Source organism: Pangasianodon hypophthalmus, chromosome 17 (genome assembly GCF_027358585.1).
Source record: "Pangasianodon hypophthalmus isolate fPanHyp1 chromosome 17, fPanHyp1.pri, whole genome shotgun sequence".
Taxonomy (NCBI): Eukaryota; Metazoa; Chordata; class Actinopteri; order Siluriformes; family Pangasiidae; genus Pangasianodon; species Pangasianodon hypophthalmus.
In genome coordinates, this window is record NC_069726.1 from 15647190 (window position 1) to 15672016 (window position 24827).

At 37.3% G+C, this 24827-nt stretch overlaps 2 protein-coding genes across 3 annotated transcripts; both read left to right on the plus strand.

The window, feature by feature from the left end:
• The first annotated feature begins 392 nt into the window (after positions 1-392).
• LOC113543573 (fibroblast growth factor receptor homolog 1-like) lies at positions 393-11822 on the plus strand. Of its 2 annotated transcripts, XM_026941902.3 has the most exons (12): positions 393-1531; positions 3216-3339; positions 3490-3577; positions 3675-3858; positions 5398-5536; positions 5618-5716; positions 6661-6821; positions 6907-7044; positions 8071-8182; positions 8285-8384; positions 10712-10811; positions 11009-11822. In XM_026941902.3, the coding sequence occupies exons 2-12, from the start codon at positions 3216-3218 to the stop codon at positions 11069-11071; spliced, it is 1308 nt and encodes a 435-aa protein (XP_026797703.3). In that variant the 5' UTR covers positions 393-1531; the 3' UTR covers positions 11072-11822. The 2 variants fall into 2 exon arrangements, with proteins under 2 accessions (XP_026797703.3, XP_053097397.1); XM_053241422.1 differs by having other exon boundaries at positions 393-3577.
• Positions 11823-12207: 385 nt separating this feature from the next.
• On the plus strand, positions 12208-24026 carry apbb1 (amyloid beta (A4) precursor protein-binding, family B, member 1 (Fe65)). The gene is made up of 14 exons (XM_026941972.3): positions 12208-12434; positions 13673-14499; positions 15163-15368; positions 15552-15605; positions 15734-15810; positions 16013-16073; positions 16337-16483; positions 16569-16696; positions 18194-18308; positions 18698-18782; positions 18985-19065; positions 19872-19987; positions 20123-20299; positions 21505-24026. Exons 2-14 carry the CDS (start codon positions 13692-13694, stop codon positions 21664-21666), a joined length of 2217 nt encoding a protein of 738 aa, XP_026797773.3. The 5' UTR covers positions 12208-12434; positions 13673-13691; the 3' UTR covers positions 21667-24026.
• Positions 24027-24827: the final 801 nt, after the last annotated feature.

The following is a 24827-nucleotide window of genomic DNA, read 5'->3' on the forward strand; positions in this document are numbered from 1 at the left end:
ACACTAATCATTTGTTACCTTAATAATCAACTACTGAAATGCTCTTTTTTTTTATTTTTTTTTTATTTAAATTCTTTTCCCATTTATTTACACAAGCTATTTAATGTAATACATATTGTGTTCAAAATCAAATAATTTGCACTGGCTTATTATAAACAATGTGTACATAGCCAATTTTTCTTTTTTCAAATATGTGTACCAGAATATGAAATATTAAAACTTTAGTATGAACTAAAGCAGTGTTCATAAATGGAGTGGACATAAGGATACATAGAGGATTTCGGCACAACCTGATTGGATACAGATGGCTGTGCCTGGACTAGTTTCATCAGCAGTAGGCAAAAGTTTTGTTAGAAGAAAATAACCATGGATAATTATTTGAATATGTTTCTGCATGGAGAAATACCCAAGAAGAAGATCCAGCCAGCTGGACATCCTGCATGTGTTAAAACTTCATAGATGGCACCAGATGATTTTAATGGTCTTTACTTGACTTTAACTCTAATGCCATTTACGATGTTAGTGCCAAGACAGAAGAATTCTACACTGCAAAAAATGTCATCTTAGCTTAAGAAAATACCTTGAATATAGTCTAATCTATCTAGTATTTGCTATTATAGGGTTATTGAACCTATTTCTGGACAATTCTACTCATTTCCATTGTTAAATTGTCTTATTCTTTTGGCAAATCATTTTGCTTCTTTCTAGACAAATGCTTAAATTAGCAAAAATATCACAATTAACAAGAGTATTTCAGGCTTGAAATTAGTAGGAATGTATAGTTTAGTAATCTTTTATAAGAAAAAATAAAGATAAATTTGACTATATTCAAGATATTTTCAGTTGCTAAGATGTCATTATTTGCAGTGTACCTTTAACGATGTTCAGAGTAACAGACTGACCCACCCCCAGCTTTGAAGAAAGATACTTTGAAGGCTAGTATATTTCATTGCAAGCATACTATTTTAAAACGTTCCAATCTTACAGACCACCATTTCTGAAAAAAAAAACAAACAAACAAACAAAAAAACCCATTTTCTTCTGCAAATCTGACCGTGCCTTTTTTTCATGGGTGACATAGACGTATTTATGGGTGACATATCCTTATTGATGTTTTTACTGAATGTCATTCATGCATAATCTATTTGTGTTTTTGATTTTTGTATTATTAAAACAAGCTTTTTTTTTCTTCCAACTGTTTTCCTCGTGCACATCATAATCAGTGCTTGGATCTGAATCTGGCTTAGATGAGGTCTAAAAGAATTGTTTTTGCCAAGTCAGTGCTTTTAGGCTTGGTGTATTTAAATGTGTTCATTGACAGGAAACCACAACGAAAGGGGGTCTTGAAGCTTTGACAACATGCATAGAGTCGAATGTTCCATACAGAGCACTTCAGAGTTTAGATATAGATCGCAGAAGGAAAGTAACACCCCTGTTTCCCCCAAGAAAACGATACCAACGAAATGAAATGAAACTAGATTAAACAAAACGATGGATGAGCATGATAGCAGGCTGAAGGTGATCTTTACTGGTAGGTTGATTTAGTTTCTTATTGCTTAACTATTTTAATCTGCAGCTTGTATTCAGTTTTTTCACCCATTCTATTACTCTTCTCTTGATGGTGCATACTGTGACTATTCAGCATATAAAAGCTAAGTGACTCATAATGATGATGATAAAGTTTTATTCTACACCAAGTAATACTGTGATAGTGAATGAACTAAACTGCTTTAACTATGTTTTATTTCAGGTTGTGTTTAAACTTGTCCCACTGGTATGTCCAAAAATAAGGCCCTCAAAATTATTTTTTTGTTTAATTGTGAAAACACATTGAATAGTCAGACATTCACATAGCACAATACCAAAATTATGTTTCTTGTCATTCGTTATTTATTTCAGAATTTTCCTTAAAAAAGCAGTATTCCCGTCCATATTTTGCATAGTTTTGTGGATAAAATGAAGTATTGATATTGATAAGAACTTGTCAAACTTACATCTGGCTGTGACCCCGTGTGTAAAAATTTGGGACCACTTTTGAAGGCTGAGAAATATTAATACATTATAAACATGTAATTCAGGAAAAAGCAAAATGCACAAATGATTGTGTCATGTAAGGCAACAAACTACAAAACATAATGTTTTAGAAAATGCTTGTGTGTAATGCTTATACACGTTTGCACATTTGTGACAATAATTCTGGCCATATAACTATATAGAGTGGTAGAAGCTTAGAAGACAAACCCTCATTACCGTATATTACTAATTTTAATGCAATCGTGTAGAAGTTAACCTTGGTATTTATGTTAACATTCGTAAGCATGTACCTTTAAAATTACCAGCTAGGACAACTTCTGATTAACTTGCAAAAATCCTTAACAAAGCACATTTAATATTCCAAGGTGCTTGGTACTGGCCTTTAAATTTGTCTTTCTTTCACGTTACCTTGTAAATGTACATTAACTTATAGGCAACACAGTTGTCAGGTAGTTACTGTAATTATTATTTGCAGCATTTGTAATGCATTGTTTTTTTTACTGTAACAAAATAATGGAAGAAATGAAAAAAAAAAGCCTGACAATGTCTCTTTGCTGCTTTACATAAATGCTTTTGTTATTGATACCATGTGCTTTACCATGTATATTATATGGCCAAAGGTTTGTGGACACCTGACCGTCACAACCATATGTGCTTTTTGAACATCCCATTGCAGATTTAGTCCCTCTTTGCTGCTATAATAACCTCCACTCTTCTCTCCTTTCCACTCGATACTGGAGCGTGCTCGTGGGGATTTGCCCATTTAGCAGCAAGAGCATTAGTGATATCAGAAACTGATGTTGTGCGAGAAAGCCTGGCTCGCAATCAGCGTTCTAGTTCATCCCAAAAGTGATCAATGGGGGTAAAGGTTAGGGCTCTGTGCAGGCCAATCAGTTTCTTCTGCTCCAACTTTGGCTAATCGTATCTTCAAGGACCTGTCATACTGGAAGAGGTTTGGGCCTCTTAGTTCCAGTGAAGGGAAATCTTAATGCTACAGCATACAAAGACGTTCTAGACAATTGTGTGCTTCCAACTTTGTTACAACAGTTTGGGGAAGACTCAAACATGGGTGTGACTGTCAGGTTTCCATATACTTTTGGACATATAGTGTATCATGCTGGATTGAACACAGTATGTTATTGTAGAAATTATAGAATTTTTAACTTTTTTTTTTATTTTAGATGTATAGACCTACATCAAGGCAGAATACTGGCATGGCGTCAAGCTATTCAACAACAACACCTGTCTATGCAACAACACACAACAGCACAAAGAAAGACTTTGTCAGATGTGAAAAATCATATGGTATGATTTTTGAGATATGAAGAAGTTACAGCTTTGTGTATATCCATTAGCACTTAAATCTGTGGGACTGGGTGGTGAAGAAGCGAAAAATAAAAGCGTATTATAACTTCATTCTATGGAATATATCATTTTTAAAATCTCGATTTTCAGATGGAGAAAGCTTGCTGCTTTGCGTAATCATAACTGTGTATACTTCAATATTTCTGATCATCATAATGGCTATAACGTGGTTGAAAAAGTGAGTATACTCCTGAGCTACGCCAACACACACTGCTATATTTTGAAAGCCTTTGAATCTGAGATGCACACAGCTTAATATTGTTTAACTCCTCTAGGTATCAGGCCTTGAAGCGCAGATTTAGGAGTCTGCAGAACACACAGCAGCAGGCAACGTTTCTTCCATCTACTGAAACTGATCCTTTAGAGCAAAGCTCTGGGTCTGCACAAATAATTTCAGTCCAGCTGGAACAAAATGCCATTTCAGCCTCTGAATTTAACCTGCAGAACATGAAGTCAGCTGTAAGATCTTGCTGGATACACAGTCAGGTCCTGAAGTATTTGGACAATGACGGGGTTTTTGTGATTTTGCCTTTAGACAGCACCACAATGGAGTTGAAATAAAACCATCAAGATGTGATCGAAGTGTAGACTTTCAGCTTTATTTTAAGAGGTTCAACAAAAATATGGCATTTACCATTTAGGAATTACAGCCATTTTAAGCAAAGAACTTCCATTTTCAGAGGCTCAAAGGTATTTAGGCTGAAAAAACAACATAAATCTATAAGACAGACAGCAAAACAGTTGGGTACATTCTTAAAAAGAAAGAAAGCACTGGTGAGCTCAACAACATTGAAAGGCCTGGAAGACCACGGAAGACAACTAAAGTGGTGGATCACAGAATCCTTTCCTTGGTGAAGAAAAAACCCTTCACAACATCAACAGAAGCCAAGAATACTCTGGAGAAGGTAGGTGTATCATTGTCAAAATCTACAATCAAGAGATGCCTTCATGAATGTGAATAGAGAGGGTTTACAACAAGGTGCAAACCACTGGTAACATTCAAGAACAGGAAAGCCAGATTAGACTTTGCCAGAAAACATCTAAAAAAGCCTCCCATGTTCTGGAATAAGATTCTTTGGACTGATGAAACCAAGATTAACTTGTACCAGAATGATGGGAAGAGAAAAGTATGGTGAAAGAAAGGAACAGCTGATGATCCAAAGTATACCACATCATGTGTCAAACATGGTGGAGGCAGTGTTATGGCATGGGCATGTATGGCTGCCAATGGAACGGGCTCACTGGTGTTTATTGATGATGTGACTGCTGACAGAAGTAGCAAGATGAATTCTGAGGTGTATAGGGCTATACTCTCTGCTCACATTCAGCCAAATGCTACAAAACTGATAGGATGCTGCTTCACAGTGCAGGTGGATAATGACCCTAAACATACTGTGAAAGCAGCTCAAGACTTTTTGAAGGCAAAGAAATGGAATATTCTTCAATGGCCAAGTCAGTCGCCGGATCTCAACCCAATAAAGCATGCTTTTCACTTACTGAAGACAAGACTGAAGGCAGAAAGACTGAAGGTGGCTGCAGTGAAGGCCTGGCAAAGCATCTCCAGGGAGGAAACTCAGAAATTGAGTTTTGAGAACATGAGCTCCAGACTTCAGGCAGTCATTGACTGCAAAGAATTTTCATCCAAGTATTAAAATTATGGTTATATTTACAATTATGTTACTTTGACCAAATACCTTTGAGCCCCTGAAAATGGAGGTACTTTGTTGAAAATGGCTCTAAATCCTAAATGGTTAATGCCATATTTTTGTGGAACCTCTTAAAATAAAGCTGAAAGTCTACACTTCGATCATATCTTGATTGTTTTATGTCAAATCCATTGTGGTGGTGTATAAAGGCAAAATCACAAAAACTCTGTCATTGTCCAAATACTTCCGGACCTGACTGTATGTATAAGACTACACCATCTCTAAAAGTGTTTTCACTATAATTAGGATGACCTAAGGTTGATAATGTAAAACTATATTTCACATTTCACAGAGTTCCTCATTTAACAAAGCTGATCTCACTATGCATCAACTCATTAAAACTGGAAAAGTAGGAGTGCTGTATAAAGCAAAAATGACACGTGGCACTATCAAAGGCCACACCATGTTCACCTGCAAGATCTACAAAAAGGGTAAGGTTTGACACTTTGCACTACTTCTTGGGTTAAATAAAGACCTAATGATTTAGTATGTTTTTGATCTTTGTGTTTTAGCCATTAATCACAAGGAGGTCAAAAGGGAGGTTATGATCATGCAGAATCTAAACACACACATGAATCTGCTACAACTTGTAGACTGGAACTTCACAGAAGGTATGATGTGCGATTTCTTGTCATCTTTCCTGTCAGACCTGCAAGACACTGCAGGTAGAAATGACAATTTTTGGTTGCATCAATCATTTTTCAGATTTTTTGGATCTATGACATGTCTTCTCTTTAACTGTATTAACCAAAGTCTCAAAGCCCAAGAGAAAAATATTGAATTCAGGGTTTTTGTCCACTCATGACTTTGAAGAAGGTTTAAGAAGGTGCAAAACACCATCATTTTATGCATTGTCATTATGACAATTCTTTCATAAACATTATAAACCTCACTAACTAGCATGGAAGCATATTAAACCACATTTTTAAGTTTTATTTTTTTTTAATATGTTTCTTTTGCATTTTCAGGTTTTTCCCTATATTAAGATTATATTAAAAAAAACTCTATTCTAGACGATTTCTGCGTTCTTGAATTTTTTACATGCACATTCCAATTAGAAGGAAATTACAGAGGAATTTCCCAAAATGTAGGTTATTGTTGGACTTATTTTAGATTTTATACTAAAAATGGCTTAAAATAGTTTTGTTTTCTAACAGTGTTTAAACAATAAAGAAATACTTTTCCAACAAGCATTTCTGTCTTTCACTTGAGCACATCATCACAGTAAAATAATATTTTCATTCTAACAATATTAAATGACTAGATATTTTTTCTTTTATTAAGTATGCAAATTGATGCATATTTATTTAGACAAAGCCTGATTTGTGTTTGAAAAAAATAAAATTTTTCCAATACAAATTTCCAATTTCCTTAATCAGTGTTGAAAGCTGTATTGCTATTAATAAAAAGTAGGAAAGGAAAGGATTCATTTTTAGTATACTGTCTATATATATATATTTGTGTTCAGTTCAATACAGATTCACATGCTTGCTCTGTTACTACATTAATCTGAAATAAATTGCAGAAATATATATTTTTTTTCTGTGTGTCAAAGAGCCCTATATGTTAATTATGGAAAATGTAGAACATGGCAGCCTACGCACCTTCATTAAGGCGAATAAAAAAAGACTGTGCAAAGATAAAGAGCTACAGCATCTCTTCACCATTGCACTTTACCACGTAGCACAGGCCATGGACCATCTGCACTCCAAAATGGTACTTGTACAAGCTCCATCTGTATTTTCTTCAAGCTACCTGACTTATTATAGTGTGATACATTGACTTGTTATGTGATCATCAGATACTGCATTGCGACCTGGCACTGAGGAATATCATGGTGCACAGATTTCCCCATGAAGTAAAAGTAGCTGAGTTCGGATTGGCCAGAGACGTAAAGAGGGAGTGGAGCGTCTCTGAAAACTACAAGAAAACCAACAGGGTAAGACTTACAGCTTTCTCAGGTTTAAGGGCAAGAATGGCACTTTTTTAATTTAAACACAACATAGGTTAATTTACAAAGACACGTTTCAAGTAGAAAGAAAGGAAATAAGGATGACAGAGATGCAATTTATAAATATTAAAAAACAATAATTATTGTGTGACATTCATTGTAGTTTTTTAACAATTTTTTAGGCTTTTGTTGTCATTCACTAATCTAAATGTGCCTGTTTGTGAGGCAAAGTCTTTTAAAGAAGATTTGGAAAAAATGGGGCTCACACTCAAAAATGAACAATTATAAATATAATATTTACTCTTTAAAATCCTAATATTCAGAATCTTATAATAAAACAAGAATGTCAGAATCTTTCATGCGAGAAATATCATATTACATCACATAATTTTAAACTGAAGTTTGTATTTAAGGCAAGAATGGCATTCTGGTTTTCCCTGTGGATTAGAGTCACATTAGCCAGCCAAGCATGTTCCACATGTATGCGGAAGAGGGCAGTTAGTGCTCTCTTCCACACCTGTAACGTTGCATAAGTAGCAGTTAACAAAAATAAAAATATACAGCACAATTTCATATTAACAGATGACTATCACAACTCTGTCTTCTCCCATATTGAACCACAACGAGCAGCGTCAGAACCAGCACAGTGAATATATGCCCTGATCAGTCACATGACCCCATCTCCATTCACAGTTCCCAGATTACTATTCATACGATTATGTTAGCTACTGCAGTCGACGCTAGCCTAACTTGGCATAAACAAAGTAAAGCGGCTAACTTAATAACCAGTAAATAACTCGTAAAGTAGTGAACCTAACCTCAGCATGCTTTTTCAAATTACATGAAATTCATGCCTTCTAAGGAGGCAAAGGAGATGCCTCATTTTATACAAGTCTTTACTTACTCCAGCAGATTGAAATGTTTTACTGAGGTAGGGCCAGGGCTGCTGATCCTCAAGTTCCACACTGCAGTGCGGTGGCTTATCCATATTCAGACTCTTGTGTCTCCATACAGAAGCGAGTTCCCTTTAGATGGTACCCTCCAGAATATTTCAAACATGGCTCTTACGGATTTAAAGGAGATGTCTGGGCTTTTGGAATCGTAATCTGGGAGATGCAAACATTTGGTAAGGGGAAGGAATAGAGATCTAAAAGAATGTCAGCTTATATAAAATGTTTACTCAAGGATCCCGTATCTCTACTATTAACCCTTCATTAATATCTTTTAGGCACTGTACCCTACCCCGACCTGAAAACATTAGAGGAAGTTGTGAGTTATGTATCTGCTGGCCACAGGACCCGAGAGCCTGAAAAGTGCAGGCCAGAAATGTGAGTAGCTGTGGTTAGACTTTCTGACTCATTTCAGATTAGAATGATCTGTATTACAGGGTGGAATAATAAACGTCATTTTTAATGTTGATTGTGGGTGGTTTATATTGTTTCCATGATAGTCATTGTTGACCTCAACCCTCAGAACCCCCATTTCTGTTTGGATACTTGCAAGCATCTCCAACAGAGAAAATGTCTGTTGTAGAGTTTCTCAAGAAACTGAACAGCCCTAAAGGGTGCTAAATGAAACACTTTTGTATAACCAGAATCTAATATTATTGCCATGGCTGTCAGCACAAAAGAGCCTTTATAGTCTAATATCCATTCGTTCATTAATTCATCTTCAGTAACTTCTGGATCTGAAGCCTATACCGGGAAAACTGGATATGAGGCAGGATTACATGCTGGATGGGACACCAGTCCATCACAGGACACCCTGCACACACATTCACACCTAGGGACATTTTAGAGTAGCCAGTGCACCTACAGGCATGTTTTTTGGAGGTGGGCAGAAACCGGAGAACATGGAAATCCAGATGAACCTGAGGAGAACATGCAAAAGTAATTCTTATTATATTCCTACCCCAGCAACTCATTCGGCAGTGTGGGCAGGTAGAACAATTTCAGAAAGTCACAGCACTTGTTGAAACCAGTCTCCTCGGAAATAAAAGCCTACTCTGGTGCTTAAAAATAAAAGCATCTGTCCAGTCCAATTTAATCACTGCTGTGCACCTCAGGGAGCTTTATCTCTGCATCGAGCCACATCACACCACCCCGTTGTTCATTATGTAACTGCATATCACGTCATGTTTTACTGCTTACTAATTGCTGTTTAAAAGTTTATTACTTGTTAGTGTTAACTAATGCAGTAAGTAACATTTTTTTATTACACTCCAGTGGCAAAGGTCTTAGGATGAGACAGACTTTTACCAAATCTGTTCTTATAAAACTTTCATGCACTGGATCTGTAAAAAGCAAAATTAGGTTATTTATGCTTTCCTGAAGGTTTGGGGTCAAAAGATCCATGCAACTACATTAATAATGCATATCCACAAATATTTCCCTCTTAAAGGGAAGTAGTTTCAAACTTGACTCCAGAATTTTTAAAGCATTCTATTGTATGTGTTTTGCATAAATTTAGACTACCATTATTACTGACTTAAAGTCTATTGTTGTTATCTCAATACAACATTGAAATTCATGTCTGTGATGATTGCAAATAATAATCTAATTATTTAATAATTGTTAATAGCTGAAAGTAGTTAATAAGTTTGATTCTTTGACTGGGAGATATTAAACAAGGGGTAACCAAATTCACATGCTTAACTGGGTCCTCTGGATCTGAATTGCTTACTGTTACCGTTAAAGACTATTTGGAACATTAAACCTATATACACTCACTGGTCACTCTAACAGGAACACCTGTACACATGCTCATTTATGCAGTTATCTTATCAGCCAATCATATGGCAGCAGCTCAGTGCCATATGTTTGAGCACAATGTTTGAGTATTTCTATAATTGCTGATCTCCTGGGATTTTCACACACAACAGTCTCCAGAGTTTGCACAGAATGGTGTGAAAAACAAAAAACATCTTGAGATTGGGGGGTCTGCCATCTGAAACACCCTGCTGATGAGAGAGATCACAGGAGAAAGATCAGTTTGAGCTGAAGTCTATAGTAACTCAAATAAGCACTCTTTACAACCGTGGTGAGCAGAAAAGCATATCCAAATGCACAACACATCAAACCTTGAGGTGGATGAGCTACAACAGCAGAAGACCACATCAGGTTCCACTCCTGTCAGCCAGGAACAGGAATCTGAGGCTAAAGTGGGCACAGATCACTGAAACTGGACAGTTGAAGACTGGAAAAAGACCAGATAATTTTTTTCTAATCTTTAATTATCCACTTTGGGTGAATTTGTGCCCATGACAGCCTCAGATTCCTGTTCTTGGCTGACAGAACTGGAACCCAAAGTGATCTTCTGCCGTTGTAGCTCATCCACCTCAAGGTTGATGTTTTGTGCATACTGAGATGCTTTTCTGCTCACCACAATTGTAAAGAGTGATTATTTAAGTTATTATATCCTTCCTGGCAGCTCAAACCAGTCTGGCCATTTTCCTCTGAGCTCTCTTATCAGTAAGGCGTTTCCACCTACAGAACTGTCACTCACTCAGTGTTTTTTGATTTTGACTGTTGTGTGTGAAACTATGTAGCAATGAAACTATATTTATCATAGTATTTATAAAAGAATTTATTTTTATTAACAAAGTTAGCATCTGGTATGAATATACAGCCAATATAAGAATGAATGTTTACTGCAGGCTTCAAATGATGAGAGACTGTGGACAAGAGCCCCACGTCATGAGACCTTCCTTTATGGATATTGTCAGAGTTTTGGAGAGCACTCTGGAAAATGATCGTGTAAGTGCTCTTCAGTTACTAGAGTATGAAGATATTTCTGAATGTTTCTACTATGTTTCTTCCTGTACACACAGAAGATAAGGATGAGCATCATTTTAAAAGTAATGTTCTCTTTCTGAGAATGTTGTAAATATAAAATATTGATAGGAAACTATCAAACTAAAAGCTTTGTGCATTTCTGTTTGTGTACTTTTTAGGACTATCTGAATATGGACGACAGCACTGTCATTCTATCAGTGGAGTCTAAAGATGGAGATTAATTATTATAACTGACATTGACATCAAAAAATGGATTGTTGGGGCTGGTTCTACAGATTTAGATGTATATCATTCAAAATTTCAGCAATTTCAATAGATATGTGTGTAAGAGTAAAATATTTGATGAATCACTAATTATATTCATGCATCAGTATGTACAGACTATGATTACTAGCTGTTGAGCTCATGTGGCTGTTTCTAAAAACATTATTGCTACATTAACTATGTTGAATAAGTTGACAATTTGACGATTTACAATAATGTGTAGATAATTTAATACACAAGGTGATTTGCCCATAATTCCATAAAATAATCATTCTCCACATCATCATTTGTGAATTAATGGTAGGCTTCACATATCATTTGGAGGCTACTAAATAGAATTGAATCATATTGTATTGTAGCGTATCTTATCGTATTGTAGCAGATTGAGTGGTATCATGAAATACTGAATCTTTGCCTATGAATTTGAAAATCATATCATATCGTGTGGAAGTTGGAGGTTTACACCCCTATGTTTTATTGAATGCAATGTTGATTTGATCATTTTCATGTTATGGGTCAACATGTGTGATGTTAACTGACACAGTACAGATGTGTGTGTGTGTGTTATACTGTCCTAAGTTGTGAACAGAAATTTTTACTGTTGTTTTACTACTGTTTTACCAAGGATGTTGTTTAAGATTGCAAATTAAAATTTCAGTGTAGTACACCAATTTTTGTACAGAAACAGGACATTTTTTGGATAAAATCCCTATCAAGTGTGCAAGCAAAGTGTTTTTCATTCATGATAAAAGTCACTAGCCTACATGCTCAGAAGCACTGCACGTGCAGTTTAGTGTAGTTTATGTGCAGCTTTTCAGCTCCACCCTGTGGTGCTGCTATTACAAAGAATTACTGATGCACAAATAAACAAGAGCAAGAAGAGAAATGTCAAAGTGAAGTGTTCTGGAGTATATCTCCTGGTTCATAATGACTCTGGATGAAACATAAAAATAACAATAAAATGCACCATCTTCACTGCTCATTCTTCAACCGCCCCACCTGGTGCTCTGACGCTGTGTTTACGTGGGATGTGTGACGTAGGAAACAGCTAACAGCGATAGCTCTCTGGCTAACACTGGAGTCGACTCCAGTTCTGATTCCTGGTGTCGGGAATTGCTGGAGTCGACTCCCAGATGGAACCGAATCGATTCCACTAGAGCAGACGGTCCCGACAGTGAAGAATCGACTCCTTATGGAATCGACTCCCTGATATAGAATACGCTACAACGGAGCAGCAGTGATTGAGGAGGGTGACGGTTTTTGTTTTGCTCTCTTAGTAATAGTAAATGGTGGATATTGATGAAGAATATTTTATAAAAGGTAAGCTGACATAGTTTTTGCGTTGTATTGGAGTAAAACTGTAATTTATTTCGTGAGAGGTAGCTAGAAGGGTGTGTTTGTGTTATGCTAAGGCGAGATGAGATAAGATGAGATGAGCGCTCTGTACAGTCAAGATCATGGAGGATGAACTAGCTAGCGTTGGCTAGGTGGGGAATTAGCTCGATGACAATTAGCCCGGTAGCTTATTTCATTTAATTAATTTAACCAGTTTGACTTGAGATAATTGTGAATTAACATTTCAACATTTTGAGCTGTTTGTTATACCGCTATTAGCTAGGCAGTTAGCTAGTTCGACCGGCTAGGCTAATGGTAAATGCGCAGCTAACGGGACGGCCCACGCTAGCTCTGTGCTACGTGATACTGCAGATAAACACACAAGCCGGGAAATACTGCTGCTGTGCTGGCCTTATAGCCGAATACAAGTGTAAAACCTCCCTATTTCGATCTTATTCAAGAATCTGATGAGATATAAGGCACGATATAAGAGAAAACTCAACACATTTAATGGACTAGCACTTACTACAAGGCCTTGTTATAAACCAGGATTGCAGTCATTTAAATCCAAGGAATAATAATAATCTATTATAATGAACATTCACTCTGACAATGCACTGAGATCCCTAAATGCCAATTATGTAAATATATTTCGTTCAGTAAATGTAAGCAGGCACCACATTTACCAGTATCCTGATAAATATGTGCAATTCCCAAACTTTTTTCTGGGCAGGCATCTTTTTCAGAGTATAGATCTTTAAGATCATACTCCAGCTATCTAATAAAATATAAGCCAAGAGCAGTTTTATTTGTGAACTGTCACTCACAGGATCTAAATAGTAATTATAATAACTATTTCGATAGTAGCTGATAGTCACCACGCCATTAAAAATACAGAAATAAAACAATAATAATAATAAAATTGAAGACTCTAGACTGCACACTATGGACCCTGGACTTTGAAATTCACTGTACTAAAATAGCACCTTGGAAGCTGTCTAGTGATTTTAGTCAGTGATATGATACCAGTATCGACACTTTGATTACCTGATACTGATCCATAAAAGTTTAGAAAGCATGGCTCACAGAAACACTGCTCTGACTATGCACAATTTTTAAATAAGGTAGTTATTTAAATTATGATTCAGTTGTAATGAGTTATTTTTCCTCTCAACATGGTAGTTTTCTAAATAGTTCATTGCTCTTCCACCAACCCTTTCCAGAGGTATCCAGTTCTGTGCCATGTCTTTGGAGAGCACGTCAGACCTGGTTAACGAGAACACGTGTGTACCCTCCTCACTGAGCCTTGATCTGCGCTGCCCACACAGTGCTCTACTGGACACAGAGCTACACCTAAAAGGCAAAGCTAAAGGCTCGTCCACTTCTTCTTCCAAGAGCCGCCATATCTACGCCAGCACCACCTCCTCACAGCTCCTCACCGGCATCATGGGTGGCCGGGATGATGATGTTTCTCACCGTGAGGAAGAGCGGGCAAGGAATCAAGAAAACGAGCAAGGTCACTCCATCTCTGGGAGCAACGCCAAGTGGATGAAGGAAGGTCAGAACCAGCTGCGCAAAGTCGCAGAGCAGCAGCAGGACCTCAACAGAAATCCAGACCAGAACCTGAACCTGACGGAAAATGAGAACGAGAGTCCAGACGTGAACCCAAACCAGAACCGCATGATTGAGGAGCAAGAGCATGATGTGGAGAACAATAAGAACCTGAAGGTACTCTGCTCCGACGTAGACATCAGGAACACTGCCAATGAACCTCTACTGATCGATACCTCTGAGGTTCCCAAGAGCAAGGAGCAAGAGGAAGAAGAGGAGGAGGACGAGGAGGAAGAAAGCCTACCTGCCAGTGGTGGAGAGAAAGACACAGATTCCTCTGAGGCTCAGAGCAGCAGCGAGTCGAGGAAAAGCGGTGAAGGCGGGAGCAAGAACAGATGTTTACTGTTCGGCAAGAATGGCGTTCCCAGTGATGAGGACTCCAGCTGTATGTCTCTGTCTCAGGGGAGCACGGCCACCAGCACTCCTGATGGAGATACAGGTAACTCGGGCTTTATTCCTACTAGGGCTGCACAGTATTGAAGAAAAATGCGATATATACGATATGCAGGACGATAATGCTGTAAGTGTATAAAATCAATTTAAATTATGGTTATTTATTTATATATTAAAAACTGAAAATGACATAACCAAAATACATGTTTTATGTTCTTCTGAGGAAAAGAAAGCATTGTCTGCGATCTGCATCACCCTAAAACTTTGACTTTTTGAAGTATTAAAATCATTCAACTATTGCAAGCCCTTACATCTGTGATATTTCGATATATTTTGCAGCCCTAATTCCTACTGGTTTAGTTTTACTGTTTCAAAACTTTATGTAGATTGAACTGTTTTATGAATGCTGGTGAGTTATAACAATAACAGTATAGTCAAGTTTTTCAAGTGTTTCAGGACTTGTATTATATATCATTTTATAGATTTTATTGATATGGTGCATATAACATGCTGATTAGCAGTAATGCTGTGTAAAGGTTCTCAGTTGTTTTACGCTTTTGTTTACATTTTCTGGCCCCGAAATGAGCTCAGTCCACAGCCAAAGCAGACTGCTTAGTTCTGACCCATAAAAAGCAACCCCTCTGTGTAACAATTTCTCTGTGCTTTCACTCTTTATTGCTGTTCCACCACCACTTGGGGTGAATATTAGAGTCTTACTGGGACCGCAGTGCATTTGAGACAGACACAGACCTGCCAGCTGGGTGGATGAGGGTGCGGGACACTTCTGGCACCTACTACTGGCACATTCCAACAGGCACCACGCAGTGGGAGCCGCCGTCTCCAATGGAAGAGGGCGCAGTGCCAGAGAGACCATCCAGCACCTCCCCTGCAATTACACCCTCTGAGGAACCACAGGTACAAGCAGTGGTCCATTTAAATGTAACATTTTTATATTATACTTTAAGAGACATCTTTCTTTTAGCTAATTCTGCCACTAATACTGTACACTTGGACCGTAGTTTTAAAAGTTGAAAGGATGGCCTTCTCTTTCTGGTCTAATGTGTGTATATCAAGCCTAAAACTTGCTTCTGTTTTTAGATTACATGGAATGGTGTACCTCGTCAAAACAGATTCAATGATGACTTGTGGAAGGTGGGTGTAGTGGTTCTTATTTCAGCTTGGTGTGGTTTACTGTCTATTTAGGTACTGCATATTTATACACTGTTTAACAGTAAACTTTGAAGCCTGAGATGTTTTGCTGTTGTTTTATAATGTTGAAGGAGGAGGATGTAACTTCTGATCAGAGTCTAAAGGAATTTGAAGGGGCTACTCTGCGCTACGCCTCCATCAATCTCAGGTATAACTTGTTTTTCCTTAAGCATTCGGAGATTTAGTATAGGGGATTGCACTATGCTGTCTGTGCTATTTAAAATATATATATATATATATATATATATATATATATATATATATATATATATATATATATATATATATATATATATATTCTTGCTGTTAAAACATTTTAATTCAAATGTATTTTCTCTGTTTATTCCCAGCTGTACTCAGTCAGAGGGAGAAGAGAAACCAAGTTCGTACAGCACTGATGGAGAGGCCAAGGTATGGAATATAGTGTATATTAACACTACTCTGCTACTTGTTTGTTGGAATAGTCGCTTCAAAGTTACTTCCTTAAAAAAATGGAAGTTGCCAGCTTGGTACTGGAAAATTTATTTCCATGATCAAATCACTAAAATCCATCTAAACAGCTTGTAAGTTACAATGAAAATCTCATTTTATTTTCAGCTTATTTTGTAGTGCATGCAGTGCCATGCAGTGTTACCACAATTCATAATCTCTTCCGTGGTGTGTGTCTTTGGTAGTGTTTTGCCGTGCGATCTCTGGGCTGGGTGGAGATATCAGAGGAAGAGATGGCACCTGGCAAGAGCAGCATTGCTGTCAATAACTGCATCAGGCAGCTCTCCTACCACAAACACAACTTGCACGACACAGCCGGCATCTGGGGAGAGGTTTGTTTCTGTTTGTTGCAAGGAGGAAAACCTGCGTTAAGGGAATGAATGAAAATTGGTGATTATATGTCACTATATTCTCCAGGGTAAGGACATGCTTCTGGTGCTGGAGAACGAGATGCTAAATCTGATCGATCCTCTGGGACAGACGCTTCTCCACTCACAGCCTATAGTCAGCATCCGCGTGTGGGGCGTCGGCAGGGACAACGGCAGGTGAGTACAATAACCAAGACTGGCGAGAGTGAAAGTGTGACCAAACACACAAATCTTTAATCTATACATATGGAACGTCTTCAGCTTCATTGCAGGTTCTTAAAACCTCAATCAGGAATTCATACAGGAGCTCCTTGACATTTAAACAAAGCGATAAATGTCCGTATTTATTTATTTATGTATTTAATTTGTACCAGTATAGCTTATCTGCAACTTTGAAATATTTCCCATGCAGTTATTTAACAGCCAAACATTAATTTGTAATTAGATGATATTCTAGCATAGTGATGCTACTTTTTACTTGTTACTTCACTTTTCTTCCAGTCATCAGTATGCAACCTGTTTGTCTAGTTTATGTATTAGCTTTTACCATAATTTATTTTAAGTGTAGCTAAGCTATTATTCATTCATTCATTTTTAATCAGAACTGTAATGTTGAGCAACCTCAGGAGAGGCTACTAAATAATTATGTCCTAAAAAGCTCAGCACCTCAGTGTTGGCAGAGGTGCCAAATTGACAACAGATTGTTAAATACCCTGTTCAGTTCTGTTCAAAGGAGCAGTAATTCTCCAGCAAGGCATATCGCAAAGAAAACACCGACAACCCTTCCTCTTCCCTACAGCTATCTATGCTTTCTATGTTGCCTTTTAAGTTAAAGTGGTTTCCGGCTGGATGCTGAGCTAATGTGAAAAACTATTAACAGAAGTCTTAAGTAAAGAGCAAGATCTATTTCATGGGAATATTGTGAATTTGTGAATTTTCTAATGCATATTCAATTTATAATATTATATGAAATATTATAAACGGCACATTTAACACACTTATGTGGGTCTTCTGAGTTTTTTTTTTTTTTTTGTTCTTTGAGTCCTCCCATTCTCTGCCACAGTGCTTTTTCCTCCAGTTTAGGTTATACTTCTCTTGTTAAATGATGCTGCATAAATGAAACATATTTTGCTAGACATAATGCTTAATGACATGCATGAGTTATTTGATTTTAGTTTAAGTCTATGTGCTAGACTAAGTTGGACTTTTGTTGTGCTCCCTCTTTTGTTTGCTGTTCAAACTTGTTTCGGTTTCTCTCTATGCTGCTGCATTCTGGGACTCAGGGAGAGGTAGTGTATTGCTATTATTGTGCCTTATTTTCCATATTTGTGGTTGTCATGGTGATAAGCTGCCGCAGCTGATTTTCACCCCACCAGCCTCATTTTCATGATCAGCTCATTGTTGTGTGGCATACTCACTCACAGTATAAAGTGCAGTGGATTTAATAGAAATAAATATTAAATTTATATTACAGTTCTCTCTGTAGTTTGATATAGTGTGCATTATATTTCACTGATATACTTTAGAAATAGTAATAGTGTGACATTGTAGTGCCCTTCATTTCATCCTTCATCATTTTAATCTTACAGCTATCCACCTTCCTTAATCCTCACAACCCAAATATGTGTGTATTTTTGTGCATATGAGCACTCAGTTATGACTGTTTCACCACAGGGACTTTGCCTACGTGGCTCGAGACAAGCTAACCCATGTTCTAAAGTGTCACGTGTTCCGGTGCGACACTCCTGCCAAGAACATTGCCACCAGCATGCATGACATCTGTTCTAAGGTTAGCATTTCTCTGCTATGGAATTAGCACTGTCCGTGTTTTGTAGTGAATTTCGGGAATCCAAAAATCCAGTGATCTGTGTTCTTTTTTTAAACAGTAAAAATGGTGACCGTATGCTCCATGGAGACTGTCTAAAATAGCATTTTATGTGTGCTTTTTGGCAATCCTGTTTCTGTTGTCATGTACTTTTTATAAACACTGAGCCTGTAATAAGGCCAAGTAGGATAGTTCAGCATTTGTTTTTTTTTGTTTTTTTTCTAGATGTGAAAATAAAGCAGGAAGTAACATCTATAAAATTGAATTTACTTAGCAAAGCAACTCTGGGAACAGGGAATTGCTTATTTGTTGTAAAATTATAAAAGGTTGTCTATCCTTTGTGTATGTTGCAGATTATGGCACAGAGGAAGTCCTCAAAATCAAGTCTAAACAGACTCAACATTGATCCGTCCAAACTAGTGGACATCCCAGTTCAGGGTACGTAACATCATTCGAATCTTATGAAGAATATTCAGTACAATGTAGGAGACACATGTCCTGGCAAGTTAAACATGTACAAGATCACTGATTTGGTAATTGCATGAATGGGTTGGTATATATGTATTCCTATTAAAGTGGCCAGTGAGTGTGTTTTTATATCTCATTTATATCTCATGATTTCTAAATTTTTAATTTGTAGAGTTCCCAGCACCAAAGAATGAGCTGGTCCAGCGTTTCCAGGTGCGCTACCTTGGTAATGTACCGGTGGCAAAACCAGTAGGTAAGGAACACTTTTCTCTTATAGAGGCTGCAGTGTTGTTACTGTGTCAGTCTGAAAGCTGCATTTGTAAGGACTAAATGTTACACTGGTGTCTTCTTGTTCTGCTCAGGAATGCAGGTTTAGGCAAATGATTTCGGAAGGGAGAGGTATTTCCTGAATCAACCTCAGAGTAGCCTCAAAGCCTTACTAAAACAAACCAAACCAGGAGTGTCAAACTCGGGTCCCAACGTAGATTTGTGTTCCCTTTTAAAGACACCAGGGGGCTTTATAAATATTGCTATGCACAAAATGAGACTCGGATTTAAATTAAATACTTTTTGTAAGCCAGACTTCACTCTTTCTTATGGTTAAGTGGAAATACTACATTACAGTGGAAATTAATGAAAATTGTACTTCCAAAATTCCATGTGGACACTGTTGTGTCATATAATGACATTAATTAAAACACTAAAGATAACTCTGCTTGCATTTAAGTTAGAATGTGCACACTGAGATTAATAAAGGGGGTTATGCATATGAGATGGTGTATGCACATTTTCTGTTTGCACATTACTTTATATGTTACTGCATACTTTAACTCAGGAATTCATACACACTTTTATAAATGAGGCTACAGGTCTGGAGTGTGACGCCCCGATCCAAAGAAAAGTGTTGTTGGCCAGCTAAATGTAGACCATGGGTGTACTAATCCGTTTACACATTCTGAAATGGTTACACTTTTAGCAGTATGATTTAAGTTTGTTTATTGAATTTTTGCATAAAATTGTAATACTGGTCTTTTCTCTTGCTGTGTGTTCTCCACCTAGGCATGGATATTGTTAATTCTGCCTTGGAGACTGCACTTGCCTCTAGAGACAAAGCAGATTGGAGCCCTGTGACTGTGAATGTGGCCTCTGCTACTCTTACTATTCTTATTTCAGATGTGAGTGTAATTACACACATATGTCGTCTAGTAGTTATTTTTCTAATTCAACCTGTTGTGTAAAAACATTGCATTTATTTTGGTGTGGTTGAAATAGCACATTGCATCTGTATTTTGTCTTGTGTGTGGGTGTAGACTGAGGAGGTTCTGTCGGAGTGTCGCGTACGCTTCCTGTCATTCATGGGCGTGGGGAAAGATGTACATACTTTTGCCTTCATCATGGCCGAAGGCCCTGGAGATTTTATCTGCCACATGTTCTGGTGTGAGCCCAATGCTGCCAGTCTGAGCGAGGCCGTGCAGGCTGCATGCATGGTGAGTAAAAGGAACATGGTACTGCTGTCAAGATGTAGATCAGAAAAGCCCAACTGTGGGTTTGATGTTACTGTCAGCAGAGGACAAATTTAACCACATGCTGGGAAATACTGAAAAGAAAATAGCTAAAATGATGTGAGTTCTTGCTTGGGTGATTAAAAATGATCAGTAACTGTTATATTTGGGAACAACATAAATGTTTTAATTGATGACTTATGCTTGTTGTTATGGTGGCCACTAACTAATAATCACAAGATATGAGATTTGAATGGGTTACGACTATACCAGCTGTTCCTAACAACCCAGTAATGACTGACATGACTGGCTTGTGAATATGACCTGCTTAATTTGATTGCAAATACAGTAGAAAGTTTGGGGGGGAAAATCATGTTAGGGATGCACCTAAATTTTGTTCACTGAAAATGTATGTAATTATATATATATATATATATATATATATATATATATAAAAAAGCAGATCAGCCAAATTCTATGCATTTTTTTTGTAGGAAATTTTCATTTTAAGTATGCTGCTACATACTCAAAAATACACAAAAAGAACAGTGTGTCCCACCCAATAAAAAATAAGCCAATTTACACGTGAATCTGGAACGATTGACAGTCGCACGTGTTAGTAATTTTTGACCCCCTGGAAGCCTCTCCCCTTCCCCCATCACACATAAGCAGGAGTTCTCTCATTTAATCTCTCCTCTCTTGATTTTCTCGCCTTGAAAAATAAAATCTATTGCTGTCTGTTTGACTTACTGACATTAGACATGTATGTAGTTAACATCAGGTCACTATATTTATTATTACAGATGCCACTAAAAACCGTTAGCTGAAAATAGTCAAAAACTGTGTTGGGGGAAGATTAAATGGCCCTACAATGAAGAGTTAAATCTAACACTTGCTCTCCTGCACCAGTCAGCACAGACATGTTCAATGCCAGGCACCTGGTGGCTGCCATAAAACTCAGTACGTGCATTAGTGATTTGTGAAGGGACTGAAAAGTTAATTCCAAGGCCTGCTCAGCAGTTTATGACTATTTCATATTGCTTTGTAAATGGACAAGTGCAATATTTTGTGCTGGTAATCACTTTTATACAGCCTGCCTTTAATGAAATTTTTTTCAGGCTGCACTATATTGCATGTATAAAAGATTACAGTATTTGTCATTTTATATCTCTGTGTGTGTCTGGTTCCAGCTGAGGTATCAGAAGTGTCTGGACGCCAGGCCCCCCAGCAGTATCTCGTGTTTGCCTGGCCCTCCCGCAGACTCTGTTGCTCGCAGGGTGGGCTCCAGTGTCAAGAAGGGCGTGCAAAGCCTGCTGGGAACATTCAAGAGATCTGGAGCCCAGACACCATGAGAAAATGAGTTCTCCCCACAGTGGCTCTCATTCTCCACCTCCCTCCTCACCCCAGTTTGTCCTCCACCTGTCAGCTGTAGATCTCAATCAAGCGTGGAACACACATTTCATTTCTCCTGGCCTCTTCTGATGAGCTCAGGTTTCCCTGCATTTCTGTGTCATGCGTTGTATGAATGTACGATCAAGACATGATTTAGAAAGAAAAGAAATCTACTACAAAATGTAATTGTTACACAATAATTACGTCAACACTATTTCACACTTTGGTCTAGCTAGATAGTATTGCATCTCATTACTGATTCTTCAGCAATGTCCTTTTTTGGGTTTGAAAGTGATCAAGCATATGCAATGTCTGTCACCTTAAAAACTGGACCAAAATTGTCATCACAATGTACACAAAGTGCATAATGCGTTCATGTCTTAGAAATAACGCGTAACTGCACGTGCGTTTTAAAAACACTAAAACTAGTACCAAGCAACATCACTACAGTTAATGTAATGTGCTATATGTACTGTAACACTGCTGTTGCCGCAGATTTTTAAATATTGAAAACAAATGACAGTAAGTATGTTAAAATAGAATGGATGGATCTTCTAAGGTTGTGTGCATATTTTCCATTAACAGGACACACTGTGCGTGTGTAGCGTGTAGTTAGGATGCTTTCACACTAGATGTTTTTTTTTTTTTTCTTTCCCTAAACTGCACACGTTTTGCACGTAACCCTATGGGAAGCAGCAACAAAGTGCACGGCTTTTAAAAAGCTTTGCAGCCAGCGTTTTTTTGGTCACAGAGGAGCACTTTCAACACAGAGTGCCATGAAACCTCTCAACTAATCAGATCGCGAGTTGAGGGGTAAGCAAGAAATGAAAAAAATTTTGAAATCTGTCTGGTTAGTGAACCAGTATATAGAGATTTAGAACAGAAATTACTCACTAGTTGCTGCACGCACCAAAGTCACACAAGTAGCTCCTCTTCTTGTGATTTTTTTTGCCACCAAAATCACAGCAAACAATCAACCTCCTCATCGTTATAGTTAAACAAATCTTTATTTAATCTTAAATGCTGACAATTATCATTCAAATCTAGATGGCAAGCTTGTCTAGTTAGTTATCCGAGTTATCGATAGGACTGGTAAGAGTGTTGTGGTTATAGTGTGCACAAAAAGTGCACCAGCCAGTGATTTTTCCTGTTTAAAAAAAAAAAAAAAAATGGCAAAGTGTGAAAGCACCCTTAGCGTGTACGGTTAGCATTATCACACAACAACAGCTAGACTATAAATCTACACAGAACAAGACTGTATTCTATAAATCTACGCTGTATATGACACATCTGACCACATGTTGATGTGACCTTATCAGTGCATTATAAGTTTATTATTTACACGTTTTGATGGTTTTGTCTGACTGGAATTATTTAAACAGATTATTTATATACTCTAAAATAGCGTTACTGTATCATAGTCTTCCAAAAGGAACCGGCTCAGCGAAGAGCCCCTGGATATTTCACTAGCTTAAATGGGCATTAGTGATGGAATTTTTTGTAGGATTTTTTAAAGGATTTTAAGTTGTGTTAGTAGAATGTTATGTTTAATTTCCCTGCTGGGTGGGAATTCTGTTTTTTAGACTTGTGAGGTCTCACCACTATGTGGTATTCTTCTTTTTTTTTTTTTTTTTTTTTTTTTTTTTTTTTGGAAAAGCAGTGACTCTCATGTTTCTGAATGTGTAAGTCTGCCTTCACCGGGTTAGCGAGGTCTGATCTGGAGTCGAAATGATATATAAAAATGCTTTAATCATGCAGTGTAGGTGTAGGCATAGTGACGTACAGGTAGAGGGCACTCTCTGCTTTCCATTGGTCTTGTCCGATAATGTCAGGCTCATTTCTCACATGGTTTCTTTGTGACTCGTGTGTATTTAAGAACAAAAAAAAAAATCTGAAATTTCTCATGTACACTTGAAAGAACTGTGTGTCACTGATTTATCATGTGTATATATAGGTTATACACTGATGTTTTTCCCCCTCTCATGCACCTTGTAATATAATTCACCATGACTTGCCTCGCTGTTTGGCTCTAAAACCAGTAACAGCCATTCACAAACATCACATCCTACGATTACTCACTGAATGTTATTGTGTATATAAACTAATATAGTGATAGTAGCAGAATGCACCCATAACCAGTAGCACATTTCTCTGAATGCTAACAGGTTGTGTGAACTGTACTTCACCTACAGATGCTCTTTTTTCACTGTTCAGTTGGCTTGTGAATAAGCCTTAGCTTTTAGCTCAGCTGCTAAAGAATGAATGTTGTGTGAAAGGAAGTGGAGTTCTGTCATTCTTTTTTTTTTTTTTTTTTTTTTTTTTTAAAAACCATGTCACAGTAGCTTGCACTGCAGTTGCTCTAAACAAAACAAACAAAAGTGTGTACGTGGTTGTGTCTCAGCATTTCCTGTATAAACTGTAAGGGACTGTAGATCTAGATCACTTCATGTCATGGAGATTGGTAGCAACATGGAATAAAATCTATGTATTGTACCTTATTCGAGGAATGTAAATGTTAGTTGTTTAACTAATCCATTTTAGGAAAATCTGCTTTAAAAAAAAAAACTGAAGAATGAATGACTGTGCCAAAGTGCACAAAGCCATCATAACCAGCCAGCCAACTTCATATTTCTTTATGCATAATAAAGCCATCTGTGAGCGAGTTATGTGGATAGGTGTGTGCTATGGTAGTGCATTTTCTCACATGTAATATGCAAATATTATTCAAGTGTTTAGTGTTTCTAGAATGCATTTAATATTTCAATTCTACAAGAGACCATTTCTCTTTTATTATTGCTTGTTTTGAATTGCTTTCTTATAATGTAAATTAGGTGTCATGTAATGTATATACATATATATTAATATGATGTGTCACTTGACAAAATAAAAGTTACTGTCTGTCTCCTCACTGAGGACTGTGTGCTAAAATGAATTTTAAAATACAGCTATAAACTAATATAGGGCCTCTGATTTCATTTTGTGCTGCAACAGGAAATGTACTTTTAAAATAGCACGCCTTCCAAAAATTCTCAGGCTAAAAACTAATTTTAAAGCGTATTAAACAATATTCATTCACTGACAGGTTTTTAGGAATACCTGCTTACTCATGCTATTATCCTGT

Bases quoted from the DNA above. Each gene is read 5' to 3' on its own strand.
- LOC113543573 (XM_026941902.3), top strand. From the start codon at position 3,216: ATGTATAGACCTACATCAAGGCAGAATACTGGCATGGCGTCAAGCTAT. The intron at 5,537-5,617 runs GTAAGGTTTGAC...TTTGTGTTTTAG, and splicing joins CTGCAAGATCTACAAAAAGG to CCATTAATCACAAGGAGGTC. The intron at 7,045-8,070 runs GTAAGACTTACA...GTCTCCATACAG, and splicing joins ACTACAAGAAAACCAACAGG to AAGCGAGTTCCCTTTAGATG.
- apbb1 (XM_026941972.3), top strand. From the start codon at position 13,692: ATGTCTTTGGAGAGCACGTCAGACCTGGTTAACGAGAACACGTGTGTA. The intron at 15,811-16,012 runs GTATAACTTGTT...GTTTATTCCCAG, and splicing joins TACGCCTCCATCAATCTCAG to CTGTACTCAGTCAGAGGGAG. The intron at 19,066-19,871 runs GTAAGGAACACT...TTCTCCACCTAG, and splicing joins ACCGGTGGCAAAACCAGTAG to GCATGGATATTGTTAATTCT.